This window comes from Podarcis melisellensis, assembly GCF_964234715.1.
Source record: "Podarcis melisellensis genome assembly, chromosome: 2".
In the NCBI taxonomy this organism is placed as follows: Eukaryota; Metazoa; Chordata; class Lepidosauria; order Squamata; family Lacertidae; genus Podarcis; species Podarcis melisellensis.
In genome coordinates, this window is record NC_138529.1 from 21246529 (window position 1) to 21268027 (window position 21499).

Genomic DNA, 21499 nt, shown 5'->3' on the forward strand with positions numbered 1-21499 from the left:
AAACTACAACTTCCAGGCGGCGCTAATATATGGACAGGAAGACGACCTAGAACGAACGTCAGAACATGAGCGGCGGGCGAAGGCGCAACAAGCTGCCCGCAATTCCCCCTCTGGCCATTAGGTGACGCCACTTAAAAGAAGGGCGCGCGCGGGGTTCAGCTTTCCCGTCGTACCTCACGCTGCGCCCGAAGCTTGGCTGGGCCTGGACCCTGACGGGAGTTGTAGTCCTCGGAGGCGGACTCGCTTCCCAGCGTGCCGCGCGCAAAGCCCGCGCGCTCGCTCTCTCCCTCTCCTCTTGCAGCCTGTCTCGCAGTCGGTCTTCTTTACTGAGGCGGCGGCGGCGGCGGCTTGAACGACAACGACCTGGGCACGCGGCAGCAGCGGGGCAGCGGCAGGGAGGGCTCGAGGCCGGGCGGTGTCGTCGTCTGTGAGGAGAAGAAGAAGAAGGCGCGCCGCGGCGGCGGCGGCGACGACGGCTCAGTCCGACCATGTCGGGCGAGGAGGAGGCGGCCGAGCTGACGATCGCGGAAGACGTGGTCGTGAACAAGTACAAGATGGGGGGAGAAATAGCCAACCGTGAGTATGGCCCGGCGGCGGGAGCCGGGGGCTGGGGGGGCGGGCCTGGGGCCTGGGCGTCGGGCGCCTGCCTGCCTGTGGAGCCCTCCGGGGCGGGGGGTGACGAGGCGAGCTGTCAGGCAGGGCAGGTTTGCTGGGGCGGCCCTGGTTGGGGGGGGGGTGTTATCTGTTCTTCGCTCCCTGGTGTGGGGTGTATATATAATATTGCCTAGTAAAATGAGTGTGTGTGTGTGTGTGTGGTGGCTGGTCGGTCGTCAAGGCTTGGGGTGAAATATGACCTGGGGGTGGGGGTTTCCCCCCCTCCCGGTTCCCACTCTGGGTTGAAGTTGAACTCTTGTTAGTGGAGGGGAGGGGTGAGGAAAAAAAACTCTGGACTTGGAGCGACTTGTCTCCCCCCCAAAAAAAACCCCGATTTTGAGGGACGTGGGCTACTTCCACTCCCTCCCCCGAGAGCCGTTGCCCTTGATAGGTAAGCTGGGAGAGCCGCCCGGCACATGGTGTACTTTCCTTTCTCCTTTCTTGCCTCGGTCAACTTGGAATCTCTAGAAAGAGTTTTAAGGGCTAATTTTAGTCCACTGCCCGCCATTGGGGTGTTTTGTTTTTTTCCCCGAGCGTGAAAAGCTCGTTAAGAGAAAAACAATAACGTGCATTAAAAAAAACAACACACAAATAAATGTATGTGTTCTGGTTATTTTGAGAGAGGGGAAGGGTAAGATTTGGTTGATCCACGATCCCCCCGGGGGAATGGAGCCGCCGTCCTCCAGGAACTGTAAGGCACATGGTCTGCGACTTGCCATGTGCTGCTGGCGCTCTCTCCCGTTCACTATCTTCCGACATCCTGGCTTCCTCCCAGGTTTCCCCTTTTGTTTAAGGGAGGTTTTCTGCTTCGGATCGGATCACCTTGTTCGGGGAACTCTAGGAAGTGGATTGTTAGGATTACAGCGAACTAGGGAAAAAGGGAAACGGCTTTTGCAGCTCAGCTCTTAACTGCCTGTGTTAGAGGGAGTTTTTCCCTGTAGCAAACCACATATCTCTGTACCTCACAGTTGACTTTTGTAGGCCTGAGCATTCGCAAAGTGTGAGCATGCACACTCACACACTCTTATACTGGGTAGAGAAATACCTTTGCCCGCTCCATTAAATTTTTATATGCTGCGTCAGGCTTCCAGTTTTTTCAATTTATTTTTGTGCTGCGAAGGAAGAAAGCAGTTTGTTCAAAGATAAGCTTGCCCTATTGACTGCTTAATTGGTGGTAGGAGTGCGTACTGTAATGTGAGGCTTTTGAACTCAGGAATCCCTGTGTTCTATCCTACATTTGGGATTTACCAAAATCTGGAATGGGATACTTTGTCTTAATGTCATTTACAAACTTCTGCAAATTCTTTCTACTTAAATTCAAAGGTTAAAGATACTGGAGACTTAACAGCAGGTCTCAGCTTTACCACAGAGTTGCAGAATGCACATGCGACAAAACTGTCTCAGCTCTTCTTATAAATGGAGTTAAAATTATTTTCCTTGTTCTCTTCAGCCGATCTGTTAAGATAACATGAAGCAGTTCTTGAAACCTCTGTATTAAAAGGATGAGGATTAAATATTTATGCAAACTTAACTTGAAGAATTCAAACACTATTTTTTGCCAGTTGTTCAGTAATCTCAGTCCATTGGTTTTATAAAGCTAAACACAAAATATGTTGCAGATACAACAACATGGGTAAATGCAATCATCACAAGAACAAACAATGATAAGGCATTTGAAGACATATAAAATATACATTAAATTAAATTGTTTTAGACCAGTTTAACCATTGCCCACCAAAAGCCAGCTCAGGCAAAATGTATTGTATTGTTTCTGGAATATTCTCTGGCTTTAGAGAAAATATTGCCATTTTTCTGATGAGGACACCTTAATTAGACAAGACAGAATCCTCAGCCAATGTTTTTCTCTTTGGCTCACATGCTTTCCATAAATGAAACCATGAAAGACTAGGTGTGCTTTAATCTTAGAATATCATTAAATGTGAGTATTCTATAGTATTTAAAATTCAAAGTTTCTATAGAAGTAAGGTTGATTAGATCAACCTTTGATGGAAAGTTTCTTGGGGACAGAAAGGTGCAGGTTTGGAAAAACTACTGCAACCTGTTGTCACCTCATGAGGTGGAGTTGACTTTAGGAATCTGAAGACATTACTAGAGATTCTCAGTTCCCTAAATGGTATAGGTAAGAGTATTCTAATTCAGTAGGCATGCAACAATGGAATTTAATGTACATTTTGTAGGCAGTTGATGTGGGAATAAAACCTGGATGCCTTGGAATCTAGCAGTGCAGTGTTAGAAACTGGAATAGAAATACTGGGAGCCAAATGGCTTCTGGGATCTTTATTGTTAAACTCCTTAGCATATTGTCTATCCTTAACATACACTTTGAGGCTTCAAAGCAAATACATTTCAGTAATCCTTGAGTGTCAGCCAGGTGCAAAAAAATGGCACCCAGACTTTTTGAGGCACTCGCAAATTGAAAATCTTTAGGCGCAAAATGTGCCTGGTGCCCTGCTAATTTCGAACCCTGCCTCAGTGTGAGAAGTTGAGCTACCAATGTTAAATACACTTTCTGAGCTCCATAGTGTGGCATAGCTTTATGCAACTGTAAAGTGTATTAAAATATTCAATATGAAGTTTTATCTTGAATTACAGGAGTCCTGCGGACTGTGGTAGAAGCAGCTAAGTCTGGTGTGTCTGTCCTCAGCTTATGTGAGAGAGGGGATGCCATGATCATGGAAGAGACTGGCAAAATCTTTAAGAAAGAGAAAGATATGAAGAAAGGTAACATACAATTTTCCAGCTTTATTTTTGACATACATATCATGTTGCCTCATTTAAATTGTATTCATCATTGAATAGAATTAATTGTACAGTGATGTGGATTGTGGAGTTTGAGATGCAAGACCTGCAGACCCAGCATAGATTTCCAGTGTGACTGCTGCAGGTTGTTCCAGTGCTTACATGCTTTTAGACTTGTATTAGTTTGTATTCCAGATCTGAATTATTTGTTCCATTTTGTGCAGATAAATTATACTTTTGAACATCAGGCATTCCGTTTTTGTCTAGCTGGAAGCAGTTTAAAAATGCTGCTCACATTTCTGGCAGTTCGTGGAATCCAGTTAACTGGAAGGGGAGGATTTGAAATTACTTTTGTTCTGCCCCTAATGGGGTTGATTCAATACTTCGGCACCCAGCACATAATTTTCTTTTCCTCTTCTTTGTGTACCTTGAAGTCTGGCAAAAAAACCAAATTTTAAATTGATGTGAAAACCAACCCATGCTAGATTGCTTTGGGATTTCAGAGTGGCATAAAAGTATAAAATACCTATTAGCCTTGGGGATATAGGGTCCATGCTGTTTTGAGGATTGTAGTGTTATATGAACTGTTTACTTAAAATTACGTTGACATGAGTTTAAGACATGTTGATTCTGTATGTAGACAAAACCATGAACGGATTTGCCTTGTCGTGCATGATAGTTGGCCAGTCTGCATCCATACTGATACCTTGACAAGAAAAAATGTGTCTTAATCATGCATAACATCATAAATCTTGGATAATAACATAAATATTAAGCACTATAGTGTTGCATATTTTACAAAATTAAGGGCTGATAGCAAATATAAGTGGTCAGGCAACTTTGCATAGTTGTGGGATTACAGAATTGCAGTGTGTCTGAAATCCCATGAAGCCTTCTGCTGGAGGAAGGTTTTTCATCTCTTTTCTCCCTCCCCCCCTCTCCATTTCCTCCCACACAGTTCTTGAGGGTCCAGAGCAGCTTTTTAGGGTCAGTGGGCTGCAAAGGAAAATGGAACTGGTGAAAATCACCCCATCCTCCCTCCCTAGGGAGAGTCCTATGGGCAAAGTTCCATGCATGGGATCTCTGAATCCAAGCCATGGAATTACTGGCTCTGCAGCAGCATTATGATCTGTTGGAAAAGTAGCACATTACTGTCTGAATAAGTGGTTCATACTCCCATAAATTATCCCAGGTCACACCTTAAGCCTCTCCCTCTAAGCACTGACCAAGCCCAGCTCATTTTATACTGAGGAAGCTTCCAAAGTTACAAGACAGGTTGGTGCAGCTGTAGCAGCTCTAGTACCACTCACAGTGTCAGCAGAAAAAGGATAGCAATCCAACCTACTCGTTATGCGATTGATGTAGTCTTTGAATTACATAGGGCAACTTGTGTCCCAAATCCAAATGTCTGGTTTAGGGGACCCATGTTACGATACTTATTTCTGTCCTGCTTTTTAAAAAAGTTGTCAAAACAATGTCTGATACACAATCTAATCACATTAAAACACTAACACTTATACATACCAGTAACTATTATATTTGTGAGATGGAAAACTGTTACAGGGCTTGTGTAGATTGTATGATCTCATCACTGCTCCCTTTTTTGTGTAGGTATTGCCTTCCCCACAAGTATATCGGTAAATAACTGTGTCTGTCACTTCTCCCCCTTGAAGAGTGACCAGGATTACATTCTCAAAGATGGTGATTTGGTCAAAATGTAAGCATCTCCATTCACTTTCTTGGGTTATCTGTTGGCTTACTTTTACCCTCAGCTGTATATTTTAAGCTGGTCTGCTCAGAGTGCATTACGCTATATATGGTACCCCTGAGCCACATTTTTGAGGACCAAAGTTATTGTTGGTGCAGGTGTGTGTTTGTTTTTTGGTTTAGTGTGGATTTCTCTTGGCGCATGAGACACATTTTAATGGTTCTGCCCTGCTTCCTAAGTAGAGATAGTCATTTTAACAGCTATGGTGCCAACTATTGCGTGTACCATAATGGTTTAATAGGGTTAGAATGTGGAAGTGTCATGTAAGCAGAATTTTTTTAAGCCTTTGATGTTGCAGAAGTTTCCTTATTGCTAGCTGTGGTTTAAATCTCTTTTTCCCTTTTCATGTTGCAGTGACCTGGGAGTCCATGTTGATGGCTTCATAGCAAATGTAGCTCACAGTTTTGTCATTGATGCATCAAAGGTAAATCTCCTGCATGTGGCTTTGAGTAGCATGTGCACGTGCTACTTTCAAGACAGGCTTGGCCCCAGTAGGGGGAGTAATGTAAGCGGCATCCTTAAGTAGAACTGGCTTGCTAGTTATTCATTTGCAGCTATAGCTGCTAAGAAGTAGGATGGGTCGAGTGGTTGCATTTCTAGATGTATAGTGGCAATCCATCCCATTGCCAAGAATGTGGGACAGCTGTATTGATCAGTCACTCCATCGGGCGCTGTACATTAATGTGTAACTTCTTAAGTGGCATGTCCTATTCAACTTGGTCAAAGTTGCAAGCTAAGCAAAATTCTAAATTATCATAACTGCAGCTCTTCAAAGTATCCAAGGCAAAATAAACTAATAATAATTTACTATATTCCTGGAAAGGCTGCATTAAACTTTTGAATTTCTACACAATTGCTGGAAATGTAGCCAGATTTTTTTGGGTCACTTTGGTGACTCAAGCATTCTGGTGTGGATTGAGAACTCTTGCTACTTGTCAATTCGGTTTATTTAACCATAGCTAATGCTGATTTAGCATCTAAGGCAAAACAAAGAAAAGAGTGACTTGTAGGGCTGGATAATATTTGAATCCCATTTGTGAATTAAGGGAGTGGCAAAATACTTTCAGCAGCCTTCCAAACACATGCGCTCTCCATATCTTTAGTACTTCCAACTCCTATATTTCCTTGTAAGCATGGCCAGTGTTCAGAGACAGTAGGAGCTGTAGTCCAAGTCATCTGATTGAGAAGGGCACAATTCAATCAGTTAAATACTTTAAAAACCCTATTGATTCCAACAGGATGGGATTCAGATAAGGCTTAAACCCTCTCACTGGAATCAATGGGACAAGAGTACTTAATTTTAGCTCCTTTACTCCATTCATATTTTGTGCAGCTGTACTGTGTCTTTAGGATTTGTCAGTGAGAAAGCGCTTGTCACTTTTAACCCCTTAGGAGTAAAAGCTTATATGAATATTAGTTTTTTCCCTACCATTTCAGGAAACTCCAGTGTCAGGTCGCAAAGCTGATGTCATCAAAGCTGCTCACCTCTGTGCTGAAGCTGCTCTGCGTTTGGTTAAGCCTGGAAACCAGGTGACAATGGGTGGCTACTTTTTACATGAATTGGTTTCATGTTTCAGGATGGGTGACCAGAGGTTATGACCACAGATCCAATCCTCAACTTATTCTGAACATACAAATAAAAAATCATTGGCTTACTCGGGGAAGAGGTATTAAACTGTTCTGAGGGCAGCTGGCCATAGATAGCAGAAATGCTCTCTGGGGTGAGGAGGTCTTTGCTTGTGAAAAGGTAGTAGTTACTGAAGAGTTTGTATTGTCATTAGTTTTTCTGCAAATGGCTGAAGGTTCTTGGGTTTTCCTGCCCGCCCCCCAAACATGATAAGAAGTATTTGGCAGCTGAGCATTTGTTTAGTCTAATGACAATTTTATGGCAGGATGTAGAAAGTTCTGCTTTTCCCTTCCAGTAATTCCCTCCTAGTCTCAGGCAGTATGTTTATGCTACCGCACTGAAAACAAGAAATTGTAGATTTATTGCATTATTATTGACAATTAATCTCTGCCTCAATTATATAGCATATATAACGATTTCAGTGGTAATTCTATTCAGCTTCTCACCATTAAAAGTTCTGTATGAAAAGATCATTGTCATACAGTACCTTGTATACTGGAATGTTTTGGCTGCTTCTAATACTGAACAACTTTCTGTTGAAGGCTTGGAATTTATAGGGGGTTTTTATTGTGCAGGGAAGGGGGAATACATTTATGATCCGCTTCTCCAAAATAATAGCCAGTGTAGGGGCCGTTAAACTGTGTTGATTACAGGTTTCACTGCAGAAATATGGTCAAATTCAACTTTAAACGCCACTATTCACCCTTTTCCAATAGAATTCACAAGTGACAGATGCCTGGAACAAGATAGCTCATTCATTTAACTGCACACCAATTGAAGGTAAGGATTAGCTAACTGAACAATGAAATGAGACAGCAGAAATAGAAGAGCATTTAACATAGCAATGATCCTTCTGTAGAATTTGAAAGTATTGGAAGTGTTAGTAGTTATTGTGAGGACAGCATATCTGCTTTTGATGTTTGGAGTACTTTGGTATAACATGCTTGTAAATAAATATTCCCTTTAGAGCTCCTAGGATGCTTCAATGTACAAATTACTCCTGTGCTTCCTTCTAGCCTGCCCATTTGGCTAAAAGAACTGACTGCTTAAATTTGGGGTCACAGTTCAGGGCACAGGGTAATATGCTTTGAGGAACTTGGTTAGAAACCGAAATAGATGATCAAGGTATCAAGCTGAACTTTTCATGTTGCTTTTATTTTGTCGAATAAGTCACCTTTGGGAGCAGTTCACAAAATAAGCTCACTGTAGGCGATAGCACGGTAAAAGAAATGTGCTGCTTCAGTGATGTGTTATGGAAATGTTCTCGGCCACCAGTCAGTTAAGGTTTCTGTATTAGGCCACCCTGCAAAAAATGTGGTTCTAAGGTTAGATTTTTTCACAAGCAGTGTCTTGTAGATCTGTGGTGTGCCTATGTAGGAAAAAAATGTCAGCACAGTGAGGAGGAGGAGGAGGCTGCTCAAGCTGTCAAGGGAATCTAAGCAGCTACTGTTTTGGAAACATTCAAGTGTTATAATCATCCAGTCACTGGCAGCAGTTTATGAAATTAAACAGAGCTCTTTTCTCTCAAGGTCAAGACTTATTTCTCTCTCTCCACCAGCCCCCTGCCAATAGAAAGGTGCTATTTCCTTGCTCAAAGCTTGTGATGTGGAGGGCAGATGAGACATGGCTTTCCCTAGATTGAATCTTAAATATTGAAGATGTGCATGAAAGCAGGAAGGAATGCTTTGGTGTATTGATCTAGATTGTGTCAGAGGGTGGTGTGGGGAAGAGAATAAATAGAATGGACAAATTTCTCTGGGCACATCATTTGTCTCTGGATGAGTAGGAATGCTTTGTTTGGTGACCCTGGATGTTAGAAGTCCCTGTAGTACTACTTGACACAGTGTTTCAGGCTTGAAATGGAAAGGTCGTTTTAAAAGTCCCAAGTTAAATGTGTTGCCTTGTTTAAGGGCACATTTAACACTTCTAAGCTTTCTTCTTGCACAGTACAAAATCCATGGGCTGCTAAGTAGTCACTTCCCTGACTAATTATGCCCCCTGAAGCAATTTCAAACCCCTGCTGTTTATGATCTGTTCCCACTCCTGAAGAAATCAGTGGGGACTGGGGCAAGAGGATGCTTTTATTGTGTTGTGTGCTGCTTCTCTCCCAGGATTCAGAGGCATACAGTAGAGTTGGTAGTTTTTGCAGTGTTGCAAAATCCAGCTGTGCCACAGTCTGCTTGTGAATGAGACCCTCATGGAGATAAACATACAATATTTCAGACCTACATCTAAAGATTTATTTAGATTTTAAGCATGCACTATGAATGAGATAGTTTAGAAACAGACACTTCATACTTGCGAAATTACCAGTGTCAGAATTGGCTGCAGCTGCCTGTCAAGTGCAAACTCGTCTGCAAATCCATATTGTCATAGTATGGAGAGACTCTTAGGGTGCGAGGTACTGGGAGAGTGCTGTTAAGTTCAGCAAGCAGCAAGGAAAGATTGAGGAGCGCAACTGGAGCATAAAAAGATAAATTGGAGAAAAGAGTAAAGAGATTGTGATGCAGAAAATAGAGATGAGGTTCAGTGTGCATGCTATGCGGTAGAAGGCAAAAGAGAGGGTTAAAATAGTAAGTTGCAGGAAGAGAAAAGAATATGTTGGTGGGAAAAGGGGAGGAGAAGGTTAACAGAGGCCTGCAGGTTAACAGAGGCCTGCAGAGTTGACTCTTAGTTATTTTAAAATCTTTAACTCCTTACTGTAAATAGCTTTGAAATATTTTTATATAAAGTAAGCCATTTATAAGTTGACTAAATAAAATAATAATAATGTGGCAAAAAGGCTTTTCTTTAGTAGAAATGGTGATGTAGCTGTCTTATTAATAAAGCAGTCTCCAGGTATTGGAATTGTGAATACCTATCCCAGTGTAATTTTGAAGCTGTTTTTTAACAAGCACACGCAGACCTTTGGGCATATGACAAGATGTGTCTCTGATCTTTGTTTTAAAAAAAGAAAGTGCAGTGCAGTGCCTTGGATTATCAGCTGTGATTCACTGGCTGCTTTGCAACTCCAGTGCTAATAGATACCCTTTCTTGACAGGGATGCTATCACACCAGCTGAAGCAGCATGTGATAGATGGGGAGAAGACTATCATCCAGAACCCCTCAGACCAGCAAAGGTACGTGTCTTGTCTGGAATTGTTGCCAAGCCGTTTTGTGTTTGTGCCTTTTGGGCACTAGGAGCGCAGATGTGTTGTAAGATGAAACACACGACTTAGTATTAGTATCTTGCTTCATATTGACTCCCAAACAATGTTCAAATGGAGGTGGTCTTCTATTTTCATGTGTGTGTGTGTTTTTCTTTAAATCTAGAAAGGACCATGAAAAAGCAGAATTTGAAGTCCATGAAGTTTATGCCATTGATGTTCTCATCAGCACTGGAGAAGGAAAGGTAAGTGTCCTTGCTTAACACCTGTTCTATAATCAGGTGCCATACAAGTTCGGCAACTTTATCTAAAGTCACAAGGATGTTAACTTCCTGGTTAGATTGTTTGATGTAGTGTCTTAAAAGCCAGTTAAGTTGGGAAATGCTCTACATAACCACAATCGTAGCCTAAAAAACATCCTTTACCCCCTTTGACTCTTTTGCTACCTTCCCTTTCATCATATAAGTAAATCTATATATTATGCTGCTGAAACTGTCTTTAATGACTTGCATGTCTTTAGGCAAAGGATGCTGGGCAGAGAACTACAATTTACAAAAGGGACCCTTCCAAGCAATATGGTTTGAAAATGAAAACTTCCCGTGCCTTTTTCAGTGAGGTGGAAAGACGCTTTGATGCTATGCCATTCACTCTCAGGTACTCTCTGTTTTCTGGTGCATCTGTGCATAAACTTGGCAACAGGGATTCCACTTGGTAGTTCAATGATTGAATGGTTCCTACCATTGCAGTCATGTCTCTTGCATGTATTGTAAAGTGAAGGGAATGTTCTGAGTTATACTGCTTTTCCTAGTTTAAGCTGTGTGTAGAATGCTAGCCTCGTACTACAGGTAATAAGCAGAATTATTAAGTGCTAAAGAAATTAAAATGTTGTACTAAGAGAAAGCGAATTCCACAGCCTATATAAGCCACGCAAGTGTCTTGCTTATTTGGTAACTGTGCTAACTGCTAACTGGGTAGGGGGCACTGAAACCCTGGGCGCAAGAAGTCTTACTCAGCTATCCCTTGTGAGATTGTGCCAGCATCTCTGCACTCTCCAAATTAAGTTTGCTGCCATAATGGGGTGGGATGTTGAGATTAGTAGGAACTTGAATTCTGTGTCCAGTAACATGTTCTATATTTTGTGTGCATCTGCACAATATATAAGCATTCTTTGGTGCTATGACTCTGCAGTTCTTATAGTAACCAAAGGATGCAGAAAAGCCTACACAAACAGTTTTTGTTTTTATGTTTGTTCCATACAGGGCATTTGAGGATGAAAAGAAGGCAAGGATGGGAGTAGTAGAATGTGCTAAACATGAGCTGCTACAGCCTTTTAATGTCCTCTATGATAAAGAAGGTAAGCACTTGTGCCTGAATGTCAGAGCAATTTTTGTCTTGCTTTGGGGCTAGGCAGTTGGCAGCTCTGACTAATTATTATGCACTATTTTACCTTTAGAAAGATATCCTGAATTGATACACTCTTTTGTTGCCCCAATATGTTTCTTGTTGAAAGATCTCTTCTGAGAGCACTTAACTTTAGAACGCAATGTACATGTTGAATACAGATACATGCTTCATAACAGAGATCTTTGCTTTTTGGTTAAATTTGGGGGGTCACAGTTAGAGATTAGGACACATATTTTGTGACATTTGCAAGAGTGTGCAAATATGCTTGCGGGTGGTGAGCACATCTGTTCACCTGGTAAATACATTTGTGATGAGGGCAGACTGAAAGATGGGCAGGGACTTGTCTCTGGTTTTGGAAACAGAAGCAGTGAGCCTTTTTTCTGCTTTGGAGTACTTCTGAAGCCCAATGTAACTGCAGGGGTGAACACTCCCAAGCCTAGAAGAAAGGCTTTTAGCAGGTGCTCCAAAGCTGCAAAACAACTCAGTGCTCCTGAGCAACTACTTATCAAGTTAGTTACACTTAATTTTAGAGTGTCTTTCAAGGGAGAGGGACAGGATTGTTGGCAACTACACATTTTGGTTGGTTCAGCCACAACTGTGGACCCCTGGACACTTGCAGTAATATCTTAGACCAGTGAAAAATGAGAGTGTGGTTTGCTACTTCTTGAATAAGAACCTCAACAGTACAGTGGTACCTCAGGTTACATACGCTTCAGGTTACATACGCTTCAGGTTACAGACTCCGCTAACCCAGAAATAGTGCTTCAGGTTAAGAACTTTGCTTCAGGATGAGAACAGAAATCGTGCTCTGGCGGCGTGGCGGCAGCAAGAGGCCCCATTAGCTAAAGTGTTGCTTCAGGTTAAGAACAGTTTCAGGTTAAGAACGGACCTCCGGAACGAATTAAGTATTTAACCCGAGGTACCACTGTAGTGCCTTTAAAAGTTCAGGCGGGCTGAGTTTAGGTAAAAAGGGAAGGAAACCCCTGCTCTAATTTGGATAATTGAAATGAATATCTCATGGCAAGCTCACATACCTGTTTCTCCACTATTATAGCAGATCTGTCTGAACCAAACCAATCTTACCTCTTGGTTTGTTTGTTTTCCCCCCCTTGTACGCTTGTCAGACCCTTGATGTAGGCAGTTGTCTAACATGGTGCATGGCTAATCTTTCTCTTAATTCCCTCACCCAGGAGAGTTTGTTGCCCAGTTTAAGTTCACGGTGCTTTTAATGCCCAATGGTCCCATGAGGATAACTAGCGGTCCCTTTGAGCCTGAACTCTACAAATCAGAATTTGAGGTGCAAGATGCAGATCTGAAGGTGAGTGGAATTACAGTGGTCTTTGTATAAGTGCCCAGAGTTCCAGGAACAAATGTTGTCACAGTAGGGAGAACTGCTTGAGTTAATTATTCCCAGTGTAAATGTGATGAGATAAAAATTGACAGTTCTTGTTATTCCCAGTACCTATTCATTAATAAAGCTGGGGAAGGAGTTCCAAGAGAGCAGGGACAAATTTGGGATCCAAAGTAGGTTTTAACATGTTGAGGACTAGCCCATAGAGAAGAAGAAAAGCATTTTAAAATAAAGTAAGCTCGCAACTTACACACACTTTTAACTTGCGTGCATTCAGCTTTACATGCTTGGCAAAAAGGGGGTGGGCAGGGGGGGGTGGCAATTCCACATGCCACTACACCCAATCTGTTCTACCATATGCCATTTTGGCTTTAGGGACAATCCCTGGAACATAATCCCCACATAAGTTGCAGGCTTACTGTAGTGTGTGTGTTTAGAACAGAAGTGAGGGACATTTTTTGGTCAAAAGACCATGTTCCCTCTTGGCCAACCTTCTAGGGGTTCCATGCCAATGGTGAGTCTGGCCCAAACAAAAGTAGATATGGCAAGCCAAGGTATGCCCCCTGCCAAAAAGAACCCCACAGAGATACTACATATACAGCCCATGCTTCTGTTTTCCACTTCCCGAAATTGGCTTTGAAAGAAGCAATTCAATTTGAGCCAATGAATAGCTTAATTGTGGTGCCACAATGTTCTTGATGGAATCACAGCACATGGGAAGGTGAGAGTTAACTTCCATCTCCAGCTATGACACCACTGCCCTACAATTAGACTTTGGGAGGGAGGAAATATTCTGTTTGCTTCTACCAAGCTTTTTCAAGCCCATGGCCGGGGAATGAGGCGAGGACTCTGTGGGCTGGGTTTAGAGGCCCCAGGGACTGTTTTGGGTCCATAGTTCCTCACCCTTCTAGGATTACGGTGTGCCACAAATATCGCCCTGTCATGCACTGAATGGGTACCTGTATTAACTTTCCATTGACCAGGCAAGATAAGTGCTAAGAAGAAAAAGCCTTGCCTCCCCTAGCTTTTGTGCCTTTTTTTTTCAAGTACAAAAATGTTTCAGGCATGTTGTCATGTGAGATATCATGTTTAAGCAATTTGCTTCTTCTTTCTAAAGAGCTAGTAAAGTTTTTTGTTGTGAATTGTAATGAGGTGTAAGAACAAGATGAGTGAGTTCATTGAAAGCATTTTGAATTAAAACCAAAATGATTTTGAAGGCTGTTTTATACAAATGTGACCACTTACTTGCTAAAGTGAAACATGCAACTCCCCCGCCCCTTGCAATTCTTCTTTCCTCTTCTTAGGAAAATTTAAATGACAATTTTATAAGCTTGTAATTTCTAAAGAGGCACTGTGAGGCTCCCAGACTCGCTACTGTTGAGTAATTCTCTGCAAGCAGGTGAAACTAGAAGTTGCTGGCTCCAAAGGATGCATAGCTCAGCTTTATGTGAGGCTAATTGTTAGTCCCAATATGTGCCAAGCATTCTAGGACTGGCTGCATTCCTTTATGGCTGGCAGTGATTTTCCCTTCCTTGTTGTCTTAGAAGTAATCGCACTCTAGGTATCTCCTTTCGCTCCTGATATTTTCCCCTCTTGCAGGCACTCCTACAGAGCTCAGCAAGCCGCAAGGCCCAAAAAAAGAAGAAAAAGAAGGTACTTGGTTGTGTTTGTGTGTTAATCGCATTACATTTTTTAAATATTGTAACCTGCTCGTAGACCTTATGTGAAGGGCAGATTTAAATTTATTTATTTATTTATTTATTTTTATTAAATTGTGTTGTTGCCATCATTATGGCTCTTGAAGACAATGAGACCTCAAATTACTATGTTGATGCCTCAGCTCAGAGGTGGGGAACTTCTGGCCTGTGGGTCTATTTAGGCTTGGCCATATGGTCTGTGAAGCCATTTTGGCCAAGCCACACCCACCTACCCAATGCCTGGAGTCATGTATGATGTCAAGTGAGGGGCAGGGACTTGGACAAAAGGGCCTTTGCAGGCACCCCTGTTGGTGGTGCCTGCAAACCCCCTTGCTCAGTACTTCCCAAGCACCCGACAATCAGCTGATTGTCAGGCGCTTGGGAAGTGCAACTTAAGGAGCTTTGCAAGCTTCCTTTGGAAACAAAAACTAAAAACTGTTTTTAAAAGCTAATTGACAGAAGTATGGCCCACCCACCTGTCAGCGTTGGCCCATGGAGGGTGAGGGAGATAAGGATCTAGCCTTCTAGTTGCATCCAGTTCCCTATCCCACCTTAAATCTTAAACAGGATACAATAATAGTACAGCATATTTTAGAACTCCATTTTTTCCAAATGACTGGTAGGATTTCATGAGTTTGACAACTTCAGGATAAATGGGTACTGTCACTTAATATTGGGCCCAATGAAGAACGTACAATACATATGGATTCTGGGAGCTTATTTTCTTTCAAAGTGTCTATAAGTATTTAAAGTTTCTTAAGGTCTTAGGTGGAGTTCTATGCGGGTGAAGCTTTAAGATACTTTGATCAGAAATTTCATGCAAACGTTACAAAGAAAAATCCAACCTCATATAGGTTTGGGCAGGCATTCCTTTGAAAGCTGAGGTGTCCTCTTTAAAACTGTTAACAACTGTGAAATATTGAATGCTGTGTCTAGAGTTTTTGCAAACTGTTCCTTTCCTATTAGCTTCAGTTTCAGTTAATATCACCCCTTCTGTTCCTTCAGGCCTCTAAGAATGCCGAGAACGCCACAACAGGGGAAACAGCAGAAGAGAATGAGACTGGTGACTGAACAGCTCTGACCGCCTCTGCGTAGCACCTGATTCTTTCTCTCAAATGCCCCACTCAAAACAAGAGAAACAAATATCCATTTACGGCTGTTTGTCTCATAGGACCAAATGACAAATAGCCTGGACTTCCCACAGAGTGTAACCAGTTGTGACTGACTTTGCCACTGAGGGAGGAGTCTCTTGGCCACTTCAGAATACTTTTAAAAGTATGAAATAATAAAATCAGGAGTAAAAACTAGCCTACATCCAGTCTTTATAGCCTTTGATACTACTTGTGCTCATTAGAGGTGAACACATACAGTTCTGAGCTTTCGTCTAGTTCTCCCCCCCCCCCCATTCCCTTTTGCAGGTACTCTGATTCCTCTGAAAAATCCTCAAGTATCTTTTCACAACTGAAGTTAAAAATGCAAAAGCTCTTGGGTTTAGAATTTCATTACATGCAGTTAATGTAACTTGCATGCCTTCTTCCTATAATAATCTTCAGTCATTTTTTTCTGGCTTAAACCATATAGGACATTCTTAGGGTTCTTTTGTGTGTGTGTGTTTCTTTTTAAACTATCAACCTTGTATTTTTAAAGTTGACAGGAAGCTGGTTTAAAGATCATTCTCTGAGTAGATAGCTTGTCTTCGTAAAGATTCTACATTTCTTTTAATTTGTGTGATTTTTTTTTAAAAAAATAATAATTACCCCAGTGCAAAAATATGGTAACTCTCACAAAATCCTTTGAAACAAAAGTGATACCTGCAGCTTCCTCCCTCTAGTTTTCATTTGATGGTTTGACATTTTATTCATCTGCACTTGTCTGTTGCTTTTGTGGACTAAAGATGGCTATCCAGTGGTTATCCATCTGCTAACAGGAAGAACCTGTCGGTGGAATAGAGAAGGCAGGCAATCCCCCCCCCCAATTTTCCCTTTCCATGCAGCCCTCTTTGCTTCTCAGATCTGCTCTGCAGGGTCCCCCAACCCTCTGGAGCTGATTTAAGGGGTTGCAGGGGCTGTGTGGAAAGAGGGAATAGCCAAAAATTGCCTGTCTTCCCTATTCGACCAACAGATTGCTTCAGTCAGTGCATGGACACTTGAATACTTCCGTTCAACTTGCCACTGCTCAGGTTGATAAGTCATATAAAGTAGGATTTTTCAGAAGAATTCCCTCCAAACATCTTTTTTACATGAATGAATGCAATGCTACATAAGTGGTTGGACCTGGAATAAGCTCTTTGTGGGAATCGCTTTTCTATAGTATGTCTTTTTAAATTGTCCAATTGAATTGTATATGATTGTGGGATTTTTTTTCTATTGTATTCCTAACCAGGTCCCTGTCTAAGACACTTACTGTAGCTGTCATGGTAGGAGGGGGAGCTCTTGTGTGCTCTCTGGCAGGCAAAGTCCTTCTTGACCATTATATCTGGATTTCAAATACTTTAAAAAAAATTACAGTTACTACCAAAGTTTTAAGTCCATAAAAGGAAATAAACACATGTTTCTTTCCTGAAAAACCTTTTCCATCACTCTTTGTAAACTTTCTACTTTTGATTTCTACTCTGTTCTCTTGCTCTTTTGTAAGGGTTGCTTTCAGTGCTACGTTTGGGAGGTAAAATTGGGAACATGTTGAGCGGAGGCTGAATCGTATGAAAGTGATGAGCCTGGAGGATCATGCACAAAACTTGCAATTAACTGCCATTTTAGTTTTGAACTGCTCCCATTTGTTAACCATGAACAAGGGAAGGGAAGGGAGGGCGGGCGGGGAAGAACTTGTTCAAATGAGGAATATTTTAGCATTTATAAGTAAATATGTTTTCCTACCGCCTTTCCATAAAGGAAAGGCTTGAGTTCAGCCACATTACCAGTTTATAAACCACTAAGACTTGCTGGCGGTTAATTTAATTTTCTATCTTTATTTTGAAACTTCAAGGCAATTGTATCTCTTGATTTAAAAAAAAAAAATGCCGTTGGAAATTTTGGAAGAAAATTCCCACAAACTGTTCTGTAACTTGATTTTTTTTCCAAATAAAATTGATTAGTGACACCTCTGGATAGATGAATGGGTCTGCTATGTTGAGGGGGTGGAAGGATCTGGAGGGCTTCGGACCTAAACGTGGTATGCATGAAGAAATGTTCCATCTTTTATACATTTATTAGCCATGATGACAGAGAACGTTAAAATGTTGAATTCTCTTCATGATTCTAAACTGCTGCAGTCACCAGAGTTCTAAATATCCAGAACATGCTGAAAATCTTTAGGAGTGCAAATTCTTTGCTACCGTTTTAGAAGGGTAAAATTATGAAATTCTTAACACTTGGCCTACAATATGTTATATTTATTCTTCGCTGTTAAGCCAGAGAAACAGCTCCTTACATTCTGGCATTAATGAGATAATGGTTTGGTGTCATGGTTATTCTAACACAGGTACCCCCAACCTGCATCCCTCCAGATGTTTTGGCCTACAACTCCCATGAACCGTAGCTAACAGGACCAGTGGTCAGGAATGATGGGAACTGTAGTCCAAAATATCTGGTGGGCCACAGGTTGGGGATGCCTGTTCTAACAAATCTCATTACCCTGATCCCACGGTGCGCCAGGCCATACAGCAGTAGTAGAAGACAAGGCATGCAGTACATTTGCAGCACAGGTGGAAAACTGCCTCCTGAGTGTTTTACATTGACATTGCAGTAGCTGTTGATATAACTACCTTGCAAGAGAATGCCATGCGATGACTTGTTCAACCGGTCGTCTTGTAACATTCTCCGAAGTGTTTAGAAAAGAGGGTCCTTAAAACACAGTTGAGTTGCCCTTTACTACGCATTGAATGAAGTGCAAGAACTGCTGTGTTATGAAGGATATGTGTAACTGAGAAGGCATAACTGAGAAGGGGGCTTTAACAGGATGCTGTTTAGTGAGATGCTTTGTGCCTTCTTTGGTGATCACTCGTAGCCGAGCAAGATTGTCTTTCATGAACACGTTCTTAACAGTTGTGTCCATAAGTGACTGTGGAGGCCAATTCTGGATCTGCACATCTATAGTGGGGACATACGTTTCCTTCATCTTGGCACGTTTCTCCCTTTCTGCGTTCGTGCTTCTTCAAAGTCCTGGATGCCTTTGGTCAAGGCTGTTCTCCAACTGGAGCGATCGCAGGCCAGTGATTCCCACTTGTCTGTGTTTATACTACATTTTTAAAGATTTGCCTTGAGAGCACCTTTAAACCACTTTTGTTGTCCACTGGCATTATGCTTACCTATCTAACATTGGGAATAGAGTACGGTGGTACCTCTGCTTACGTACTTAATTCGTTCTGGAGGTCCATTCTTAACCTGAAACTGTTCTTAACCTGAGGTACCACTTCAGCTAATGGGGCCTCCTGCTGCCACCGCATGATTTCTGTTCTCATCCTGAAGCAAAGGTACTATTTCTGGGTTAGTGGAGTCTGTAACCTGAAGCGTATGTAACCCGAGGTACCACTGTAGTTGCTTTGGAGGATGATAATCAGGCATCTGAACAACATTACCAGTTCAACGAATTTGATGTTGAATCATTGCTTCGACACTGGTCGGTGCTTTTTCCAGTACACATTTCTTTGCCTGTTTCCCCAAGTGATATGTAAGACTACTGCAACTTGGGAAGGAAGTGCCTTTGAAATATCCCAAAATGAGTTCTGTTCTGAGGTCTCCCATCAACCTTGTCTCCTTTATGTTAGAATTGTGACCATTATAATTGTATAAAGAAAGCTTATACTTAGTTGGTCTTTCAAGGTGCTACTGGAATTATTAAAAAAAAAATTTTTTGAAAGATTATTTTAAAGACTGTCTTGAGACAAAAGACTTGATTCTCTTAAGGGAGTTCTTTTCGGATCATTGAATAATTAACAAGTTATATTTCATCTTTTTATTTATTATAATTGTTCTTAATTCTGTGGCCTAGAAGTGCACATTGTACAGGCTGGATTAAACAAAATAGCTGTGCTAGCAGAAGCCAGTGCATCAAATCCTGCTAGTTCAATGGGGGGCTTCCCCCTGTCCTCACCCCACCCCCTCCATTGGCTTTGGGGGGATGAGAAGAACCCCTAGATCAGCACACAGATGAAGGACAGGGGAGATAGTTCCATCCAACAAGCAGAAAGGCTTGTGCTGATAGAAAAGTCCTTAACACTACCCGCCTTGGATTTCTATAAGACAATTTTAAATTAAGATAGCAGAGATGCTAATGTAGATTTTAAAAAATACAGAAGACTTAGGTGATGTGATTTCCAGGCTTGCTTCCATTTTTACAATCTGTTGAAGAATAGGTGCAGTAATTTCATTGCGGACATTTTCAGTTGGCTCCAAATTTGTAAGACTGCCACACTTTAGCTGATTCTTTTATTAGGTGGAATATGCAAAGAGCAGAACTCAGCTTTTTGTTGGTATCGCATACTGCCTGATACACTTCATGTCTTCTTTCTGATGTCTTGAACTAATCTCCATTGCTAATGAATTCCTTGAAGCTGTGTGTTTGCAGAGGCCCCTTTGGGGAAAAGGGTGGGATATAAATTTAATAAATAATTGAAATAATTAAAGTGGGGGAAGCAAATGCTCAGACAATAAAGTGGTCACTTAAATATCAGCAGAAGGTTTTCAAATATCCATGGTTTTCATTTGACGAGGGCTGGATTTGACTTGAAAAGTGCATGTAACTTCACAAAGATGTAAACCTGAGGTTTTGAGAAGCCTGCAATCCTGAAGTGTAGTATTTTTCTATGTAGGAGATGCATGACTGGAGTGTGGTCTTCCCCGCCCTATTCTATTTCAAGCTCTTTAAAAAAAGAAAGACTTAAATCTTTGTGGGGTGGGGGTATATGATATTGACTTTGAGTTACCGGAAACAATTTTTATTTTCCTTTGCAAAGCTAGGCAAGGGCCCATTTTCATTAAATATGTTTGCATTAGCATAGAAAAAGCAGGTCACATTTTACTTCACATTGCACCCTTAGTATATCAGGTACAGTGAATCCAGGTGACAATTTTAGGCAATGAATTTATATATGGGAAAGCCTGCATATAGCATTTTCATAACATCTTACATATAGCTAGGGATTGCCAACCTGACCCATGGGCACCAGGTTGTTGACCCTCATGTATTTTTGTGGTGGTTTGTTTTACAAGGAAAATTTATGTGCAGAGTATTTGCGGGGTAGAGACTGAGTGGTGTGGACACTGGGTCAGTTTTGTCTACTTAGGATTTGATAGTGCTCCTTTGTAAGTGTGCACCTTGTGTGTGCTCCTAGGCTAGTGTTGTAAATATGCAATTCCCAAGTATTTTGGGTACAGCCAAGTGTTAACAATGGTTCAGTTGCTCTAGTTCCAAACACCTTAAATTAAAACTGTTAGGTGCATCCCAGTCTTCTTTTTACCTATACTCTAAGGGCACAATCCTATTATGCCCTTACCTGGGATTTGTTACAGCCCAAATATGCCTAGGATCAGCCTGCCCATGCCTATAATTCAAACGATCAGACCCTTTATTTAAACATGATTATTTCGTGGGTGTTTGCTAAAATCCTAGGCGTGTTGTTCCATGATTGCTACAGTCCGTAGGGAAGAGCTGCACCTTAAAAATACACTTTTGGAAGTCTCCGAGATGCGCAGGCGGACTCCATTTGCGGACTATTTTGCAAAATGCTCTCTGCACATGGTCAAAGACGGTCTTGACGGCATGTTTCAGCGCCTGAAATTTAATTCCACCGAATAGTTGGGTGTGCTTGTAGCTGTGGGGAAATGTAACTGCTCCTCCCCCGGATTGTCCGGCTAACAGTGCAGTCTATGCCCCGGTATTAAGTCTTCGTGAACTCAGTGGGTCTTATTTCCAGGTGTTAGGAAGCATGGCTGAGGCTCCTACATTCACGTCCAAAATGGCGGCGCAGCACCCTACTACACTCTGAGAGAAATGTGTCCCCTCTCTCGTGCGCAAACTACAACTCCCACCATGCAATGCGAAGACCGCCGTTCGTGACGCTCCCCTGCCGCCCGCCGCGTGACGTATAAATAGCAA

General features: G+C 41.9%; 1 protein-coding gene across 1 annotated transcript; it reads left to right on the forward strand.

Annotated features, from left to right (window-relative positions):
* Positions 1-236: 236 nt before the first annotated feature.
* PA2G4 (proliferation-associated 2G4) lies at positions 237-17509 on the forward strand. Its single transcript, XM_081898863.1, has 13 exons — positions 237-576; positions 3268-3396; positions 5026-5131; positions 5537-5606; positions 6620-6712; positions 7526-7589; positions 9850-9928; positions 10122-10200; positions 10476-10609; positions 11215-11309; positions 12550-12677; positions 14310-14363; positions 15413-17509. Exons 1-13 carry the CDS (start codon positions 489-491, stop codon positions 15476-15478), a joined length of 1185 nt encoding a protein of 394 aa, XP_081754989.1. The 5' UTR covers positions 237-488; the 3' UTR covers positions 15479-17509.
* The last annotated feature ends 3990 nt before the right edge of the window (positions 17510-21499 follow it).

What these genes read in the sequence shown, in the direction of transcription:
- PA2G4 (XM_081898863.1), top strand. Translation starts at nt 489, where the DNA reads ATGTCGGGCGAGGAGGAGGCGGCCGAGCTGACGATCGCGGAAGACGTG. An exon ending in GATGGTGATTTGGTCAAAAT is followed by an intron (nt 5,132 to 5,536) that starts GTAAGCATCTCC and finishes TTCATGTTGCAG; the next exon opens with TGACCTGGGAGTCCATGTTG. An exon ending in TTGTCATTGATGCATCAAAG is followed by an intron (nt 5,607 to 6,619) that starts GTAAATCTCCTG and finishes CTACCATTTCAG; the next exon opens with GAAACTCCAGTGTCAGGTCG.